The sequence below is a fragment of the Podarcis filfolensis genome (assembly GCF_964270895.1).
Source record: "Podarcis filfolensis genome assembly, chromosome: 8".
Taxonomy (NCBI): domain Eukaryota; kingdom Metazoa; phylum Chordata; class Lepidosauria; order Squamata; family Lacertidae; genus Podarcis; species Podarcis filfolensis.
In genome coordinates this window covers 40,204,667-40,225,597 of record NC_139611.1, presented here as the reverse complement: position 1 = coordinate 40,225,597, position 20,931 = coordinate 40,204,667, and the positions used below count along the sequence as shown (strand labels likewise).

At 42.9% G+C, this 20,931-nt stretch overlaps 1 protein-coding gene across 1 annotated transcript in view; it reads left to right on the top strand.

The window, feature by feature from the left end:
• The first annotated feature begins 3,255 nt into the window (after positions 1-3,255).
• The window catches only part of SPG7 (SPG7 matrix AAA peptidase subunit, paraplegin), a 40,359-nt gene continuing 22,683 nt past the window's right edge, over positions 3,256-20,931 (top strand). The window contains exons 1-4 of the mRNA XM_083626247.1: positions 3,256-4,180; positions 5,624-5,720; positions 7,214-7,303; positions 20,078-20,319. Of these exons, the coding sequence (XP_083482373.1) occupies positions 4,028-4,180; positions 5,624-5,720; positions 7,214-7,303; positions 20,078-20,319 (582 nt within the window). The 5' untranslated portion in view covers positions 3,256-4,027. The remainder of the gene's footprint in view (positions 4,181-5,623; positions 5,721-7,213; positions 7,304-20,077; positions 20,320-20,931) is intronic.

Sequence of the window (20,931 nt, the reverse complement as noted above, 5' to 3'; positions counted from 1 at the left end):
ACAGGCTCCTGTGGCTAGGTAAGCATCTTGGTGTCTATTTTCTAAGCAGGAGGCATTGATCGTGTGATGGTCTCCTATTTCAATCGCTATTCTTATGCCACCAAATTATGTACCTTGGTTGGTTTGGGTGCAGCAGACTTACAAGTGCTTATTCTGACTTGTCTGCTGTCTATAATCTCGGAGACCCTTACATTGCATGAGTGGCAGTGCCATGGAATTAAACATGAAGTTCAGGCACTGGCATGAGTAAGGGTTACATTTATTGTCAAACAGTAGCTTCCTTTTTGCCTGGTTGCATCTCATCCTATACAATGTGTACCTTTTACAAAGGGGGGAAAAAGCATAATTAGGGACAGCTGTAGAAACTGGCATCTGCCTCACTCTTAATGCCTCAGATTTGAAGCCCATTAACTGTCCATAGTGCCTCTGTCATAAAATATAAGTAGATTAAAGTGGCCCCATAAGAAGACAAGTCTTTAGAATTTAACTTTAATAATCAATCTGTATTCTCTTATATTTACAATATGGCTTATATTTATAGCTTCACCTGTTAAATGGTTCACACAACTGTTGCAGTTAAATTATTCTCATGACCAACTCCTTCCAGCAGCAGTAAAATCACTTTCAAAACAGTGCCCTTTCCCCACCAATATCTTCCAATGATGTCATAGCTGGAGAATATCCCAGTAATGCCAGCCTGGATCAGGCTATATCTGTGTTATCTGAATACTGGATATGTTCCCAAAAGAAACCTTATTACCATTCAAATGGCATTGAATTAAGTCACCTTTTTTCAAGGTTGCATTTCACATGTTCAAATAGTGGATGCTAATGCTTGTAATTATGTAATCCATGTAGTATATCTCCAGCTATATTAATTTGGAACCGTTGCTATTAAGCTTTGTTCTGGAGCCAAAACATAGAATCATAGAATCATAGAATCATAGAGTTGGAAGAGACCACAAGGGCCATCGAGTCCAACCCCCTGCCAAGCAGGAAACACCATCAGAGCACTCCTGACATATGGTTGTCAAGCCTCTAACAGATAGGCCTCTAACATCTCATGAGTACTAAGTCAGGACAAGGTAGAAGGCATTATGAGGAACCTGGGATAATTGTGCCCTGTTTTGCTTAGGGTTTTATCTCAATTGCTTTAGAATGCTTCACATATGCCAATGCTCAATGTTATTTGGGGCTATCTGGACATCCAAAACTTGATTTAAGCACCCCACACAAAAAGTGTTGTGATTGTGAATACTGCAGTTCATTAAAGGTAAAGGGCCCCTGACAATTAAGTCCAGTAGCAAATGACTCTGGGGTTGTGGCGTTCATCTTGTTTTACTGGCCAAGGGAGCCGACATTTGTCCGCAGACAGTTTTTCCGGGCCATGTGGCCAGCATGACTAAGCCGCTTCTGGCGAAACCAGAGCAGCGCACGGAAACGCTGTTTACCTTCCCACCAGAGCGATACCTATTTATCTACTTGCACTTTGACGTGCTTTTGAACTGCTAGGTTGGCAGGAGCTGGGACCGAGCAACGGGAGCTCACCCCATCGTGGGGGTTCAAACCGCCGACCTTCCAATCGGCAAGCCCAAGAGGCTCAGTGGTTTAGACCACTTGTTGACTAACAAAATCATTATTAAAAAAAAATCCTGTTTCTCTAGATAGATGTGTTGTGTATGCAAAAAAGTATTTGTCTGTTGAACTTCATACCTTCTAGTACTAGATATTTGTGGTGGAGGCAGAAGAGTCATATTTTTCAACTCACCTCCAGTCAAGTAACTTGCCATCCACCCCCATTGTTGGACCCCTAGCATTAGTCAATGAAAAGGCACTTCTGTCATACCAGTTATAACTAAAGCATAACATGGAAACTAAAATAATCCTGTAATATTAAGGATGCTCACTTGAAAATAACCTCCAGCAAAATCAGTAAAATTTACTTAGGAAAAAAAAGTGTGAATGCAAAATACACTATATTTTCCATAACTCTTAAAATGTGAGGCAACACTCACCTCCCCTTGTCCCCACCCAATGCACATCCATTCTGTTCCCCAACTTAATGGTTTTATTGTGCTCCCATATTTAATGTCTCACATTTCAGCAAATCACATCCCAATGTAGGGATGCAGATTTTGTCTGGCTACCAGAGTTTAATTGTAGCCACTTGAATTTCATGTCTATTAATGAAGCTGTTGGTCAGTTAAACCAGTAATACTGACTTCTAATATGATACAAAAAGGTTATTTAGTAACAGACTCCTAGTTTGAATTGAAAGTTTACCCAGACACATCCCAGAGGAAGCCAGTTAACATCCTGGGTGTGTCTGTGACAAATATGGTCACTGAGATACTTCAGTGGGAGAAGTGAGAGTTTTGCAACACTATTGTTGTTTGGGATTGTTGCTATGTTATCCCTACAGAAAACAACTTGTTTAGGGAAGAAGAGTCTGACAGCTTTCTGCCAGTGAAATTGTGAAAGCCTCACAGCACTGCAGACCTGTTCTTCAAGCAAATTTAATGGTTTTAAATTTGTACACGGAAGCATACCATTAACTTGAAGGTGACATCAGTGATCTTATAACTCTATCAACAGCCTTGTTCTGTTGCTCAACTCTTAAGAAATGTCTCCTGCTTACCCAGCTTTTTTTTTTTTAATAAAAAAATTGCAAATTTAATCCCTTGCTTTTTCCTCATTTGTTTTGGGGGCCCTGGAGGGATCGAAGGTGTGTGTGTGTGTTTTGTGTGCAGGTTCAATAGGAGCCTCTGAATGAAGCTAACACCCTTTTAATAGCCTACATGTGCCCTACATGCAAATTTAAAACATACTACGCCCAGTGTGGGAACCAGAATTAATATATGTGTTCTATGATGCCGAACCTTCCCACTTCCTGTATTTAAAAAACCACCAATGTACTCTCTTAGTGTTGTTTGTTTTTCTAAAACTATTATAATTTTTCATTTTCTTCATACTTTATGATCCATTATCTGTTGTGCACTTTTGAACTTCTGACAGTGTGTGCATAGAACTATACATGCATGTCAATGTAATTATGATGACAAAGTAAATATGATGCATCATTAAAGCAAAGCTTGTGAATAGCAGTTATTGTGTCCAAGAAAATAAAGCAAGGTTTTGAAATCTGGTTCTCTGCTTGGCCACACACTTTTGATCTGAATGTACAAACCATGGCCTCTAGAAAGCTAGCTTTCAACCTAGTTTCAGGATTAGAAAGCAGTGCCTGGCTGATGGAGTAGTTACTCGCCTTCACATAGCTATCTGTAATGTGTGCAGCAGCAAATTTCTAAAAGGCGGTGATATAGAAGGATATAGTGTGTAGTCAGAAATCTATTTAAATCCAAGTACAGCAGCTTAATCGGTTTGTGTATATTTCATCAGTGCGGTGTCAAGTTCAAGTCGCTGGGGAAATGCTGCTGCTATCCTAGTTCCACAAATAGGCAGCTGAAACCACCTTCCTTTCACAAATATAGCTGAAAAACAACTTCACGCTTATTGAGCTGAAAGCGTTACAGAGTCCTAAACTGTCAAAGATGCAGTAGGGGAACAGCTTGCAGAAATAATGTACGATTTTGTCCCTTCAGTTTTATTCCCATCCTCAGATGACTGGATTTTAATGTTAAGTCTTAAAAAACAGTAATAATGACGAGCGAAACAGCGATGTCCAGATATCTCCCTAGCTCCTCTTCCCCCCCCCCCCCCGGGTCAAAAAGAAGAAATGCAAGTTTTGAAAAGTGTGTCTGAGGGGAGGCGGCCGCACTTAAAGGAGTGCATATTTCTGGGCCGAGCGTGGGCGAGGTCTGGGCCCCGCGTTTCCCTGCAGCCGAATTTCCCATTAGGTGAGAACAGCCAGGCGCGGCCATCTTGAGAGCGGGCTACGCTGAGCGGCTGCCAGCTTTTAAGATGGCGGAAGCCACCTCCTTTCCAGCCTCCGCTCGGCTTTCTCGCCAGGCCCCCGCCTGGATCTCACCGTCCGCACTGGGGAGCTGAACAGCTCGGTGCCTGGACCATGACCGGGGCGGTCTCCTTGCTGTTGCTGCTCCGGAGGAGCTGCCGCCGCGCTCTACGACTGGCGCCGCGGGCTTTCCCGGCGGCCGAGCTCCGGGCTCTGCAGAGCGGCTGGCCCAGGATCTGCACAGAGAGCGGTGGCGACGGCCTTCAGGTAAGGCTGAGGCGGTGAGGCACCGAGGTCTCTTAAAACTGCCTCATCACCCGGGAGGAAAGCCCCCCCCCCGGCCTGAACCCGCCAAACCTGCCAGCTCCTGGTGGTGACAGTCATGAGGGTTTTTTCTATTAATCACCCCCAGTTTCCACAGAACTTTCTGCAGCTGCACAACCAGCAAATGAGAGTGCAATCCTTTGCACATCTGTCCAAGAGAAAGCCTTATCAAGCTCAGTGGGACTTATTCCCAAGTAAGCGTGTATAGGATTGTAACCCCTGCCTTGGTAAAAAGTAGGATGTGGGTTGTACAGTACCGAGAAAGCGGTGTGTGTGGGGGAATCAACGTGATATAGCGGAGAGTGTTCCTTTCGGACTTGGGTTCAAATGGTCTATCAGCCCTGAGTTGCAATGGGTGACGTTAGGCCATTCACTCTCTTGCAGCCTAACCTACTTCACAGGGTTATTGAGATGATAAAACGCTGGGTTTTGTGGGAAGGATGGGCTAGGAAATGATAAGGCTTTATTCATTTACATTTATATCCCACCTACCTTCCGTCATGGAACATAAGGCAGTGCATGTTCATGCACAAAATAAATAATAATACCAAAAAAGTCTCTGCACCCAGAAAATTGGCGTATCAGAGGGAATCATTCTTACGTAAGCTTTTCCCTGACGTGCCAGTTTTGTAGATTGAGGGATTGGCTTCTTGCATCTTTGTTTAGAGCGCTTGTCTCTGACTGTTCAGAAATTAATCTCCTCCAGAATCAATGTTTAACCATTTAAAAAATGCAATCATATAGCATGAAGCAAGAGTGTCAGGAGCAATTAAATAATAATAATAATAACAATAAATAATAATAATAAATAAATAAATAATGTATATGAAACATAATATCTCTACGGGCATGAGCAATTAAAAAGATTCCAAAAATCATTGACTCCAAAAAGACAGCAGAGTTGGTGGCAATCAATAGTTTGCAGGTCTCACAATGGAAAAAGCCCTATTGTGCTCACCATCCACCTTCTGGAGGTACATTTTAACTATGCAACTCCTTGCCTGCAGCCATAAGTGATAGCCCTCACTCTGGGTTGCCACCATGTCTACGAACTAGGCTTGAGAGGACAGAGCAAATTCACATGCATTTTGCCACTGATTCTTACAACATCTCTTGTAAATGTAATTAATTATTCCTATACAGGATTGTAAGGTAGCTATTTTGCATTTAGTCTGGTATTGGACATTCTAATATATACACCAGATATTCTCAGGAGGAGGAATTGATAAACCATGCTTTTGTGCTAATCACTCCTAGTGTGGCCTCCTGGCCTGTCAAAAAGTCCATCAAACTCCACCCTAGAAAGCCCCTGACTCCACCCATGACTTCATTCCCCGGTATCTATCCATGATTCCCTGTAACCCTTGCACTGTTCTGTTTCCTCAGAGCCTTCTGTCTCAAGTGCTTTCCCCCACACCTGGAAGACTTTTTCAGTCGGTAGCAAAAAGCCAGTTTATCCCCTTCCGACTCTGGAAATTTCTGGGTGAGTAAAGAAAGCTTGACAACAATAGTGCCTTTACTGGAACTTATTCCTGCCATGGCAGTGACCAACATGTTGGCCATTGTTCTATTTCTTCCCCACCCCCAATTTTCTTGCAGTCTTAAGTGTATCGCTTCCTGAATTACTCAAAGCTGGGTGCACAAACAGAAGCCAAGTCTGAAGCCATTGAAATGCAAATGTTGAGCTCTGAATATATTGGACAAATGAATCGCTTTTCCCAAAGTGTGAGGGTTACATGGGAAATCACACTAGGCAGCTAAGGGATGGGCTTTTCTTGGGTCCCACCCAGGTGTGACCAGACTCACCCCAAAGAGTTGTGCCTCAGGCTAGGCTCAGACATTGTTCCCCCCACCAGGCTTTCCTGATATTCCCTTTTAAAAAAAAAATATTTCCAAAATAAAAAAAAAACAAACATTTTGAAATTGCTAACAAGGCAATGTATATAACACATTTCCCCTCTTTATATGTAGGTGAACATAAATGTAAGATCTGTTTGCAACTTGGAGCTTTTTCTATGCTTCATCATAATATTACAGTTTATACTTTTCCATAATCTGAGGAAAAGCTTAGGATAAGTGTTGCTGAATTTGTATAGGAGATAAAATCATGCCACACTATATAAAAATAAAATATTTTGAGCTTTGCCTTAGCTAATTTAAGTTGCTAAATCAGTTTTTCTGCCATGGCTCTTTGCCACAGCTTAATGTGCCAAGTATTCGATGTCAACAGTACAGCAGTTTTCCAATTTTTGGTTGTTGCCCTGTGATCAGCAATCAATAAATTTTATTAGTTCCTTAGATATCACTTTCTTGTCCATGCTGCTGGTTTACGTTTTGAGAAGAACCGGCCTACAAGATGTACACTTTCCCTTGGTTGCTGTATCCTGCCATTACTTTCTTTTTCTCTTTTTCCCCCTAGCTGCTGCATGTCACAAGTTCAATCCCACCCATGAAAGATTTATTGTGCTATGTCCACAGAAGCCTTGATTATTTATTAGAAGTATTTCACCCCACACTTTAGCTGAAAAAGCTTCTAAACCAGCTTTATATAAGATCAATAAAAACAGGACAGTCTGTCTGAAAACTGATAATCTGAAAGACACAACATGAAAGGAAGAGGGGATGGGAGGGAAAGAGGAAAATAACCAAACAGGCAGAAAACACAGAATTACATGATAGTTCTAATAATGGTGAGCTGGAATGGAAACAGCTGAGGGAGAGAAAGAGCCTCAGGGAGAGACCCTTCTTCCCATCTCTCTTTGTGCTTCAGCCTGTCTGAAGGAATGTATGCTTCCAGGTGAAGCAGGGAGAAGTTCCGTGAAGCTGGGCTCTTAGCAGAGTTGACAATTAACAAATGACTTTGAGATCTAATTCAACAGACATTATCAACAAATTGTATAGGAAAGTTTGAGAAATTTAAACCTTGTTTATTACAAGCTGAGATGCTCAGAACTCTGACTGTAAATCTGTTGACAGGTGGCACTGACTATTTTTCTACCTCTGATTCTCATCGCAATGGCAGCGGTGGTGAAGGATCCAAAGGGAAATCTCCAGAAGAAGATGAGGGTAAGTACAAATAGCAGTTTTGCTCTGAAGCTTCCAGTCAGAAGTGACTACAACAGAGGTGGAACACTTTTTTGGCTCCATGGGCTGGGCCTTTATCAGCATTGGTCTTACAGACCAAATTTGTCAGGTGATCTGACGGGGGGCAGGATACCCATCTGTCGATCACAGGACATCATTATGCTCTCACATGAATGCCAAGTGGGCGTATTAGCCCAGCTGTCAAAATTCCTCATGAGGCTTTGTGAGTCTTTCCCCTCCCCCTGTGAAACTGGAGATTTAAAAGGGGAGCACAGGGAGACTTGCAAAGGCTTTAAGACTCTGTCCACACTCCCATCTCAGCCTCCAGAACTTGATTGCAGTTCTTTTGAATATATACAGCTTCATGTATTTCAGGTATTAAAGCTATTTAGAAGCTAATATTAAATGGATGCCTTATTTTGGAGCAGAAACCCTTCTACTGAGGCATGTGTTATTGATCCAGCTAAAGTTTTTCAGAGTCTACACAGGCAATATTCTCAACCAATTTGCTTTTGCACAGATGTAACATTTTTGGAGTGACTTTCAGCTTGATGCCTCAGTGGTTTTAGCATCGCTCCTGCTTTGGGTATCAAGTAACCATGCAAATATAATGAAGAAGGGGAAGCCTTCATCAGGGTGGAGAGAGCCATGCTGCTGGCAGGGAGGCAGTTAATATATTTTAACATTTAGCAGATGTTGGCTGTGTTAGAGGAGAGGGGAATACAGTGTTCATTGAAGAAGAAAGTTTTTTATTTTAATTAGAAAATGTTCTTGAAATATGCAGATGGGAAGGGATAGTCTTGCTAAATTATTTTTCTAAGGGGTACAAACATGTTTGTGTTTATCAGCTGCTTATTATTTACGTGCCTTTACCCTAAGGATCCAAGGTGGGTTGGAACAATTTAAAAAAGTAAATTAAAACAGTTTAAAACAGCTTCCTAAAAATATACATCTCAGGGGTCAAGTCAGGGTAAAGATTGTTTTCCAAAAGCTGTATAATGAATATGTCAGACTCGCCTCCATGGGGATGCACCCATTATTTTACTAGGACATTTAAAACCTTTAAAATTTCAGGGAAACTGTTATGAGGATGAAGAATATTGGCTCTGGTGATATTATATGTGGCACAATGAGGTGGTGAAGTGGACTGCACCACTTTAAAGTGCAAAGGAGTTCTTCCATTTTTGAATGCTCCTTTACATTAAAAATATTATGTCAATAAAGGCCAGCACTGCAGGCAAAGGGATGGGATTATTGATGTATTGCAGTGTAATCTAGCTATGTCTACTCAGAAGTAAGACTTATTGAATTCAACAGGGCTTACTCATAGGTAAGTAGGGTTAGGATTGTAGCCCAAGTCTTCTGTTTTGCATAGAACTTTTACATGTGTGGGTTTTCAAAAACCATATCCCCTATCTGTGGGAAATATAGCAGCCCTATTCAGGTTTTATTGCTCCCCATGATTCACATTGTACAAGGAGACAGCAGGGGCCCATTCGCTGACCCCACTGCATATCTGCAAAGAGGAAGCCTGCCAAATACCCGTAGGCTCTCATTTTGAGTAATCACACAACGAGAATAACACCTAAACAAGTTGAGCATTGCAGTCCACTCCACCACCGGATTCTATTGCATCCCTAGATCTAGCCATGTGCACCTGAGTATTTAACCTTTGTTTCCCTTCTAGGGAGAGGACATTGGCACTTGCCAGGGAAAAGCATTCTGAAGATTGGCAAGGCATTTGAGCAGAGTCTGTGTCAGGATTTGGGGGCCAGCGGGAGTATGCATGTGCCTCTTGCAGTGATAGTCTTGTCCCGCCACCCCCATCCCTCTGAAAATATTGCAGAGAGCTCCTTTAAAATTTCCTCTGCTGAGCTATAAAAAGATCACAAGGGCCTCCCACAGATGCTTAGCTTCAGAATAGCTTGCCCTCCCCCCCTTTCACACAACCTGCATTTTGAGGCTGAGCTGACCTGACAGTGCCCCCAAGTTTAACATCCCTCCCTTGGAGCTTTCAGCAGATTTCATAGATGAAGCTAAACAGCCGCAGTGGTGGCTGTATTCTGCCCCTCCTCTTTTTTCCTCCTTGATGTAATTTGACTCTGCATTTTAAAAAGGGGAAAGACATATCCTCCATAGAACAAGTGTGCATGTGTGCGTATCCCAGTGCTGAGAGACCAGAAGGGCTTCTGGGCAGGGAGCAGGCTTGCACTTTGGCTGCCTTGTGGCTGCAAACTCCTAGTGCTGCTCTCTTGGATAAAGGTGCTGGAAATGAGATGCTTCCTGCTCTTTCATGTGAGCCTGCAGTGCTGGTAAAAAGGCAAGAGGAAGCATCTCCTCCCATTGTTCCTTTGCTTTGAACACTAGCCCTTCCTTCTGCACTGTGTGCAAAGTGCAACAGTAGATGAGTGTCTCTTGTGGTCCAGAACGGGGATAAACAAGCAGCTTGTTGCCACTGGACCCAGGTGGTTTCAAGCTAATTTCTTCTCCAGTAAACCCATACTCTGTATTCGAGGCTAATGATCTGCCATGTCAGATCTTAGTTTTTAGTTTCTGCCCCTAACTATGCCACTTCACTGTATGCATTGTGTATTAAAAAGTGCTTAGACCTTTACAGTTCTTGCTGTGCTTGCTAAAACAAAAGCCCTCTGAGGCGGTTGTTGCCATTCCCATTTTACAGATAGGTAACTGAGACAGTGTGTGTATGGGAGAGAAAGGAGGAGGGAGAGAGGCCAGGGCAGTAGTGGAACATGAATCTGAATCTGCAAAATCCAGGGCTAGGGCTGCATCCAGTGAGCCAAACTGCAGGACTCAGATGGAACAGGCAGTGTCAGGTTAGCAAGGAGATATCTAGATGCTGTAATGTGCATGCTGAGTGCAAGAGGTGCTGGCTGTCACAATGCAGTCCCAGTTCACACCAGTCAGCAGTTACTTCAGAGCAGGAATAGGGTCTGTTTTCATCATGACCCCTCTCCCAACCTCTGAGGAGAAAAGACACCTTCCTTATACTATAGATTGAGCTATTTACTAGGGAGAGTCTTACATTTGTTGCAAGGTCTTTTCAGGAGCTCCTACTATGAGTATGTTATGTTATGAGTATGTCCTCAAAATAATATGCAGCAGTCATCTTGGCCAGGAGGTGTGTTTTTTTTTTGGCTTGATGTGTGTACACCATGACCTACTGAGCGCTACAGCCTTTCCCCGCTTGTAATGGATGGATAAGTTGACTTTGCGAGGTGGAATCCTCCTCTGTGTCTTTGGGGGAGAGATCATCCCAGCAGTAATTATTTACAAAGAGTCCTGTGGCCTGTCACTGCAGCCCCTGCAAGCTTTTAATCATGGAGTTCAGGTTTGGGGTTAATGGCAAATCATTTCTTCATGAAGGCTTTCTGAGGCTGGAATGGGTCCCACAGCTGCTGACAAGAAGTGTCTCTTCCAGCTAGTATATGACTTATTTATGGAATGATTAGTGTGACCACTCTGCAGCGTTGGGAGGTGAATGTGTGTGCTGTTTTGCTAAAAGTGGGGTCCCTTTGCTGGTAGCCTGGCAGAGCTGGGTGGCAGAGGCTCTGAGCAACTGGAAAGGATGGATGGCAGAGGGGGGCAAAATGCAGAGCAGTGCAGGCAGATCTCTTCATCTGTTCCTCCTGCCGTTTTCTGGTGTACTTGCAGACAAGAGCCATTCTACGGCCAGCCGGCATCTCTCTGAATTTTTCCACAGCAGCCTCTGATTTCTACCTCCACCTTATGAGAGAGGCCCAAGTGATGGGGGAAAGCCCTTTACAACTCTGATCAAAGAACGCAGAGGGCACATCTGTTTGGATTGCCTCTGAAACTTAGGAGAGTGGGGGAGGCAGGGAAGATGGCGACGGAGATAGCAGCACAGTCAGGTTCGCCTGCTTTCAATTAAGATTTTAAGTAGTTTTTTATCCTTCCTGGACTCTAATTTTATAGTTTTAATGATTTATTGGCTGCCTTATCACCTCACCACTGCCTCTGTTTTTCTTAGTTAACGTTTCATGCCTTGTTATCTTGATGTCCGGAGGGTTTGCTCCCCGCGCTGCTACGCTCCTCAAGTCTGACCGACAATAAGGAAAACGGGTGACGGCTGATCTATTGCCAACTTCGTGTTATGCCCTGAACTACAAGCTATCAAATTACAAATTATAAACAGCTATCCCAAATCTTGTCTCAATTTGGACCTTAGCCTATAGCTGGGTGGAGCTTCCGACTTCCTAAGAGACATAGTTTTTGAAATAGGAAGAATAACCCTGATTGGTAACAAAGATTTACAAATGGTACTTACTAGAAAGAAATGTAGGGACCTGGGGATAGTGACAAGCCCATTGTTCCAGGAGTGTTATGAGAAACAGAGTAAAATCACGCAATACTTTTTACATACAAGGGACAATGAGAATGGAAATGGAAATGGGCAAAAGATGGCTGAGATGGTTGAGTCGAAGCAGGATGAGGCTCTTCTTTTTCCCTCTGCTGCTCAAGATCACTCAACCTCCTCTAGAGGAATACAGGACACGGAGAATAACAACCAAAATAGAAACACAATGAGCCTGGCCCATGAAATAGTCTTGGCTGAGATATTATCTTCAGAACTACAGGAAGAATCCCGAAACTCCCAGAAATCTCAGACTTCATCTATGGGCTCCCAGACGGAAAACAATGACTGCTATCCTCAGGACTGGCTGCTCTCTATAAATCTGGATCTGGCAGCTATGAAAAAATACTTAACAATAACAAATGGGCTGCTCCTGACATTAGTGGAAAATTATCCCCTTCAAGCTAAAGGCTCAGAATTTCATGGTGCCGATCCACCAACCACCCTTCAAGAGCCAGAATATACAAAGCAACCAGCAACCAGCAAGTGCACACAAGGATCAGCAGCGGAAAATCATTTACACCAAGGAAAGGACATAGGGTTGTATGTACCTGTCCCTAAAACTGAATTTCCTATCGAAGTAAATCAAAAGAAGCGAGGCACCAGTAAGAGATCCCATAAGAAGAAAGCTGAAACTAAAAAGAAAAGTAAGAACATAAAAATTGCAAGGAAATCTGTTATAAACCGACGTGCATGTAAAGTATGCTGGAAAAGACTATATAAGCTGATCCCAACAAAATCAAAAACAAACTCTAACAAACCTGCTATACATGGTAGCAGAGAGAACAATAGTGTGGATTCAGGAAAAAAGATCCAGCTGAAGTCTTTGAAAGAAACATCATCGCTGCCTAACAAAACAAGTGAGGAAACGGAATCACAACCCGGGTGCTCTATGCTGAAACCCCAAGGATCCACAAATATTAAAGAAGACTCACCCCATACCATTGATTATGGCAGATCTCAAGTTGAGCCAGTAGCAGGGCAAGACTTGCCCCAGGATAAAGGATGGAAACTGATGTTGGCAGATAGGAAGTTAGCATTTCTTAACTACCCGAAGCCAAAGGGCTTCCTTACACAGGAAGAACGCTCGGTGCATTTTGTGAATACTTTAGATGACATGCTGCCAGGGAAAATAAAATTAAAGGACATTACCTCAGTAGATTTTATATTCTACAATGGATACTCTCTGCGAGTGATTGCCTCCTTCAAAGATCAAAACTTGGCTAAATATATATATAGATCAAGACATCTGCTGTTAAAGAAAAGGATAACGGTAACAAGATTCTTTGAAAACAGCACATGTTTGAAATTGTTTCCTGATGAGTTTACGACAGCTGAGATAAGATTTTCTTGTAAACCAAAGGTGGAGAGAGGACACTCAAAAGACAAACTGGAACATACTGAGCAAGGGTCCTTGAAACTAAGACAGGAGATGAGACTGCCTAATGAGGGGACGGATAACTTCTATCCAGAAGAAAAGGCATTAATAAATCAGTTTGGATTGTTGCCTTTCCCTGCCCAATCTGAGATCTTGAGAAGATTGGAGACCCTTAGAAACAAGCTAACAGAGATGAATGCTCAGGAAAAAGTAAGAGAGAAAGAACCGGCAACGGATCAATTAAAGAAAGAGAACCTCTCTGAAAAAGCCAAGACAGACCCCATGAAAGATTACTCTTATAATACCTCTGCATCTGCAGAGATAAACCTGTTAACAACAGATCTAACACAGTGCGCAAGGGACAAACTACCATCTAAGAAGGAAACCATCCTTATGGCAACCATGAAAGACTACCTTTATAATACCTCTGCAGCTGCAGAGATAAACCTGACAGCAACAGATCTAACACAGTGCGTAAGGGACAGCAACAATCTACCATCTAAGAAGGAAACCATCCCTATGACAACCACAACGCGCTCCTGGACCAGCATGAGATACCTGGATGAGGATGAACTTGGTACCAGTCAAATAGAACACCTCAAGGTAGATTCGCCAAAAAAAGGAGTACTGATCACTAATGTTAGCACGCTGCACCCTTCAATTGATTCCATTGAGTACCTGGGCGACAATACATCTATGGACACTGCCAAAATGAATGAAATCCAACTAACAGATAAAAAGATAGGCCCAAAAAATCTTTTAAAGGCAAATTGACTAAGATCAATGTTTGGCAAGACAGCGTGCAACCTTGCCTTGCTAACTTGGAATATTGCAGGTTGGCAAAAGAGGGTTTCTGACCAATCCTTTGCTAAATATACCCAGAGACATGACATTGTGTTCCTCCAGGAGACCTGGAGCACAAGTGAAGTGGAGCTAAATGGTTTTTCTGCGTTCTCCCTCCCAGGTCTTTTAAGTACTAGAGGGGGGCGAGTTAAAGGTGGGTTAGTTACCCTAATTTCAACAAGGCTAAGGGCCATATTTAAAGAACTAGACCCACTAGACCATCTGGCCACAGCTGTGCATGTACAGTGGAGAACCCACAGCTTGCTGCTGATTAACGTATACCTACCCCCACAAAGAGAGAAAAGATTGATAAGAAACACTTGGGCTCAGTTGGAACAGTATCTTGACAAACTATCAAATCAATTTCCTGATGCCTCTGTAGTGGTGGCAGGCGACCTAAATGCCAGAACTGGACAATCTGATGAGGCTTTGTATGCCCATTTCCGCGAAACAGTCCCCATTATAGAGGAAACCCACCCAATACCAGCTAGAGTCTCAAAGGATAAAGGCTGCAATTATGCCGGCTTATGCCTACTACACTTGGTCAACAAGTTGGACTTGGTTATATTAAATGGCCGTACAGAGGGGGAGAAGGTCGGAGAATTCACATTTATATCTAACAATGGCGCCTCCACAATTGACTATATAATCGTGTCGTATGATTTTCAAAACAGAGTTCTGGAATGTAAAGTGGAGGAGCGCTTAGACAGTGACCATCTGCCATTAAGTGCACTCGTAGCTGCGGGAAAGGATTTATCCTGCGCTGAGAAAATCGAGCATTCGAGCCCTACAGCTCTGGAGCTCAGATATTCGCGTATCAGATGGACAGATGAACTGCATAAGGAAATTTCAAGTAGGCTATGCTCAAAGGAATTCCTCACTAAGAGAGAAAACCTTATAACTTCCTCTAGCCATGAACTAAAGATAAATTTATTTCAGGAGTTAATTTCACTCCTTCAAGATTCCCTGAAGGAAAAAAGGAACAGGCCAAGTAGGCAATCTTCAGCATATAAAAACTCCAAACCCTGGTTTGATCAAGAATGTCAGGACATGAAGCTAAACTTACTGAAAAAATACAAGAATTATAGATCTGCCAATTTACCCCAACTCCCCACGGGCTGGTTTGAAGATAAACGAAACTATAAAATTTTGATCAAAAACAAAAAACTCCTGGCACAGAAAAGAGAATGGAAATGCCTAATAGATGCATCCAGAGAGAGAGATTCGGCCACCTTCTGGAGACTGGTAGCAAATGGAGTGCGATCTACTTCCTCAGAAGTGGAGTATACTATACCTGCAGGGACTTGGGAGGCATTTTTTCAATCTTTATATTCAGCTCTGCCTTTGACACAGCCACTAATACAGTGTGCGGCAGGTGATGAGTGGCCTCCGGTGTCGGTTGTGGAGATTAGGAGGCTTATTCAGGCACTCAAACATAGAAAAGCCCCGGGAGCAGATAATATCTCTCCTGAGCTTCTCAAAGCCAATATTGACTGGTGGGCCCCAGTCCTTGCCACCCTTTTCACCAGCATAGATCAAACAGCAATAATACCAGAGGACTGGGGACTGGCAATCATCGTTCCCATATTCAAGAAAGGCTGTAAACTTGATCCAGCCAATTACAGACCAATCAGTCTCTTAAGCATCATTAGCAAACTTTATGCAACTCACTTACGTGAAAAGTTTGCGGACTGGCTGGAACAGGAGCACATCCTAAAGGAAGCCCAGGCTGGTTTCAGGGCACATAGATCAACTCTAGACCAAGGACTGGTATTGCAACACCTAGTGGAGAAATACACCTCAAAGAAAGGAGGCTCTCTCTATGTAGCCTTTATAGATTTCAAATCAGCTTTCGATTCGATACCCCGGCATAGACTTTGGGAAAAATTAAATGCCACAAACATCGATAGACGTCTTTTGCTTCTTATCCGTAGACTACATGAAAATACTCGGATCCGTGTTAGATGCGACCGCTATGGGAACCTATCAAAGGAAATCCAAAGTTTCCATGGTGTCAAGCAAGGCTGTGTTCTTGCCCCTATTCTATTCAACTTCTATATAAACTCCTTAGTCGGAAAGATGGAGGAAGCAAGTACTCATTCCCCAAACCTAAACAATATACCAATCCCAGTCCTTTTGTACGCAGATGATGCGGCACTTATTTCCTTCTCCTGTGTGGGTCTAAGAAAACTTTTACGAGCTCTTACAGAGTATTGCGAAGCTGAACACCTAATAATAAATTACACTAAATCAAAAATTATGGTGTTCTCCAAGAGAAAACTCCGACATAAATGGAAAATTAATAACCAATCTATTGAGCAAGTAACATCTTTTAGATATCTTGGAATAATTTTTGATGAGAAAGGATCTTGGTGCCATCAGATTAAGAATTCCATTGCAAATGCGCAAAGATCTTTTAGAGCTATCATAAGATTCTTTTACAGAAAAGGAGGTCAATATGTTCCTGCTGCCTCCCAGGTCTTTGTTGCAAAAATACTTCCACAACTGATGTATGGCACCCAGATATTTAACTGCCAAAAACTCAAGTCCCTGGAATCTGTACAAACTAAATTTTACCGCTCCCTACTAGGGTTACCTACCTGTGTCTCCAACACTGCCATTAGGCTGGAGGTAGGTCAACTCCCTATTAATGCCAGGATATGGATCCTGAAGATTCACTTCTGGCTAAAACTTATATTTTTCCCAGTGGGAGTGGCTCCATTGACCTTATTAGACCCGTTTCAGTCTAAATGGAGATTGTCGCTTTATGAAAAATTGAAGGGCCTGGGGCTTTCCCTACAAGAACTTATAGCCGCAGGTTTTGAAAAGGCTAAAATGATGGTGAGCCAGCGAATAGGAGATGTAGAGCTTCAGGACCATATGAGCAAGATAGATAAATACCCAGCTATCCAAGATTATGGGAAAGGGTTTAATTTAACCCCATATTTGCTGGATCTACAAATCGCAAAATATAGGCGGGCGTTTACCCTTACCAGATTTGATGTACTGCCATCTGCCTTACTAAAGGGCAGATACGAGGGCACACCCTATGCCGAACGAGTTTGCCCATGTGGTCTGAAGGAGGTGGAAACGGCTTCACATGTGTTGTTACACTGCGACCTCTACGGGGATATCAGGTCACTGTTTATCTCTCCTATCGTTCAGAAATTTCCAGGTCGATCTGAATCTCAGCGGCTGAAAATCCTACTAGGAGATAAAAACCCAGAAGTAACACTGAAAGTGGCCAAGTTTTCTGCGGCCGCGATCAAGCGGAGGGCATTAGTTGTAAAAAAGTAAAAGATCTGACCCTTGGACAAGCCCCCCCCCCCTTTTTTTTTTTTTCTTTTAGTCTACACATATATTGTAGTGCATATATGAGTATATATGTGCGTGTGTGTGGGTGTGAGTGCATATGTGTATTGTTTTGTAAACTACTGTTGTTTTTATGTTTTTTTTCTTCTGGTCTATGACCGTAATAAACTTATTCATTCATTCATTCATTCATTCATTCATTCATTCATTCATTCAACTTAGGAGAGAGCAGTACTTTATTAGGATTTCCTCTGTCAGTGAAAAGAGGTCATTGCTTGCAAAAAGAAGTTGATTAGACCAAGACGCTTTGCTGGTATGGGTCCTAAAAATTGTAGAGCTCTGAACCCCATGCCTGACAGTGCTGGGGGCTCTCAAGCCAGAAAATACAACTGCAATAGCTTTCCAGTTGTCTCCTAAGCCTATGGGGAGGTTAATGAACTTAGAGCTTTATATGTAGGGTATAATTTGTGGTAATCAAGATAAATGACATTAGTGTGTTGATGCTTTTTATGGACTTGACTTGGTAGGTTAAAGTTGGTGCAAGCTTTCATGATTCGCAGAACACCTCATCAGACAAAATATGTCTTTGGATCCTGGAAGCTCTTAGATGTCATTTTGGTTTTCTGAAAAAAACTAGTAAGCTTGGGTGCTAAGTACCGGTAGAGTTCCTCTTGGTCAAATGTGGGTGGATTTTTGTGTGTATATGCAGAAGTTCAGAAAAGCAGGTATTAAAGTTGTCCATACCTGTGATCAATAGAATCCCTTTTCCTTTTCCTTTTCCCTTTCCCTTTTCTTCTTTGATAAGTTGTTTAATGCATCCTTAGTATACACCTGGAACCCAGAAAGTAATCTCAACCCATACTCTGTATGTTGTGGGAATCCTTCCCCCGAGTTAAGTTTCTGTGGGTTGTTGGGCTTTATTTTTATTTTTTACCATGTTGCTTTTTAAAAATTCTTTATCGGGCACTTGCTTGCAACTCCTGTGATAGATTTTCTCATTCTGCTGTAGCTGGGCCTTTCTGATATAACAAAGGACTGTGAGATGGTAGGAGAAGACAAAAGAGGTGTGGGCAGGGCATAGTTACTAAGATACTGGTGTTTGGTGAATGATGGCTTTATCTGAGAAACACTACTTTCCTCTAAGGGTGGGGGTCATTGGATAGTGAGGACAGAACAAGCCATGAGTGAAATATGGTGCTGGATGTCTGATCAGGCAGCTCCAGCTTGAAATTGTGGATGAGGCTGGATCTCTGTACAGTGGGGTTTTTCTTTTTCTTTTTGCGTCTGCTTAAACTGGTGGTGGTTGCTGATAAATGCCTTTGTTAACATAAATCTAATCTTGGCTACAGCAGATAGATTTTCCAACAAAACAGCCATGATTTATTTGGGAGGCTTCCTTAATGGCTCCGATGGATGATATGCCATTGGCAGAGATGGGCAGCAGTTAGGCCATTCAGGTTGGATCAAAGAGCAAGGCAGGATGAAATGAGACTTAGAATCCAAAATAAGAAGAGCCTGCAGGATCAGGCCAGTGACCTGCAGATGCAGCCACCAAGATGGTTTTCTGCAATTTTAGGAATGCCCCTAGCTCTAGGACAGCAATGGAAAAACTTTTACGTGTGGGCCTATTCAGGCCTGCTATGTCTTCTCCATTTGGCCCACAAGGCCATATTGGGGAAGCCACAGACACTTTCCTTACACCTGACATCATATATGTTGGCAGGTAAAGACAAGGCCAGGCCGGGAGAGGTTTGCACCTGCAAAGCCTTGTGTGCAGCACTTTACAAGCACCAGCAGGCAGCAGATCACTGAGCCTTCCGTGCACAGTGCTATGCAAAAATGGGTCAAACGTGGCCTGTGTTGGGTGTAGGGAGATAAGTTCCCTATCCCTGCTCTAGGAGTACAGTTGTCCTGGCTGAGGCTGATGGAATGTGGGAGTCCAAAGTCTCTGGAAGGCACTAGGTTGGAGAATCCTGCCTTAGAAGGGGCTTAGAATGCTGGAGAGATGGCCCATACTTTCTAGTGTTGGCAGAAGTTGCAAGCTTTTGAGTGCTGCTACTGTGCAGTTTGCCTCCATTCATTTCAAAGGGTAGGAGCCCAATTCAGATCCCACATCCGTTTGAACCAAGTGCAAGTTATGCAGAGCAGTAGGACCGGGTGAAGGCTGAAGAGCTTTCTCCGCATGATTCAAATGGGTTTTGCAAATTGTTCAATTGGTGCAAAACTGCATCATTCATTCTGTATTTGTGGTAGTGGTGTGACAGAAGGCATCTTGCCCTTGTCTAGCCTAGCATTATCTGGTTGAGCATTTAGGACCCTTTCTGAGAAAAAAATGGATCTCCTTGTTTTTCCTCTTGTAGAATGTGAGCTGATTTGTACACGCTGTCTGAACTGGCTCATGAGAGAGAACTGCTGAAACAGGCTAAATGTGGAAAGCTGGAGCTGGGTAGAGCAAATATTTGCTGGCTAATCGAATGCAAACTTCCCCTTTCCCTATGTGTGTTAATGTTGGAACTCCAGGTAGGCAGCTCCGTAAACATGCTCTGCTCCTGAGCTGTTGGCCTAGTTTGAAGCAGGCATTTTACATGCAGCTTTGCTGTGTGACCTTGCTCTTGGTCTCTCCTCATTCAGTCCCTGGAAAAAGGGGCTGTAATGTGATAGCACACTGCAAACCAGATGCTGCCTCTCCTAGCTCAGCTTAGCTTTCCTAGGAAAATGAAATGTGGAACAAAAAACAGACTGTGTGGGGGTCTGTGGCTTGGGGCATAATCAATCTGCTCTCCAGCTCGTAATGCTAATCTTGATGTGTTCTTATGTTTCCTCTCTCAAGAGGAAAAGAGACGCCGGGAGAGGGAGGACCAGATGTACCGGGAGCGCTTGAGGACCCTCTTTCTCATTGCCATCATCATGAGCCTGCTAAACTCCTTGAGCACCAGTGGAGGCAACATATCCTGGAACGACTTTGTAAATGAGATGCTGGCGAAAGGGGAAGTGCAGCGAGTTCAAGTGGTGCCAGAGAGCGACATTGTGGAAATCTACTTACATCCAGGGGCAGTTGTGTTTGGACGGCCTGTGAGTGTCTTTTTCAGCAAGATCAGTCCTTAAAGTATTGCAAAGTGGGTTAAGCAAAGACTTTTCCGTTTGGCCAACTTTGATTGATATAGGAATGTAGGCTTCAGGATTGGTAGTAGAAATTCCGCACACATTTAAGTTTCACAGATTTCTCCTGGTGTTGTGCCTGCCAAACAGTTGTGTGAACCTCCAAATGCTTCCATAGTTCTTCACCAGCCCCTAAAATTGGCCTGTTGTCTTGGTCAACTCAGAGGTGGTTCTTTGAAAAATAATCTTGTTTTTTCCTAATCTGCTTTTTCTCCTCATAAGCAGAAAGCTGTCAAACTTCTGTGAAGTTTTCCTATATGGATATCAACATTAAGAATGCTTTTCTGATTGTTTTCATTTATCTGTTCATCTCCTTGCTCAGACAAGGAAGATAACATAATATCTATGCTGAATTTTTAGGTAATTCAAGTTAAGGGAGGGAAGACTTCAGACTTGCAGGATCTACTCTTGTTTTGTTACTAGAACCTTGAGGTCCCCCAAATGAGCTTTGGGTGGAAGGATGATGCACACTTAGAATTCAGACCATGGTACCTCTGAGCACTTGTCTAGCCTCAGAACTTGTTA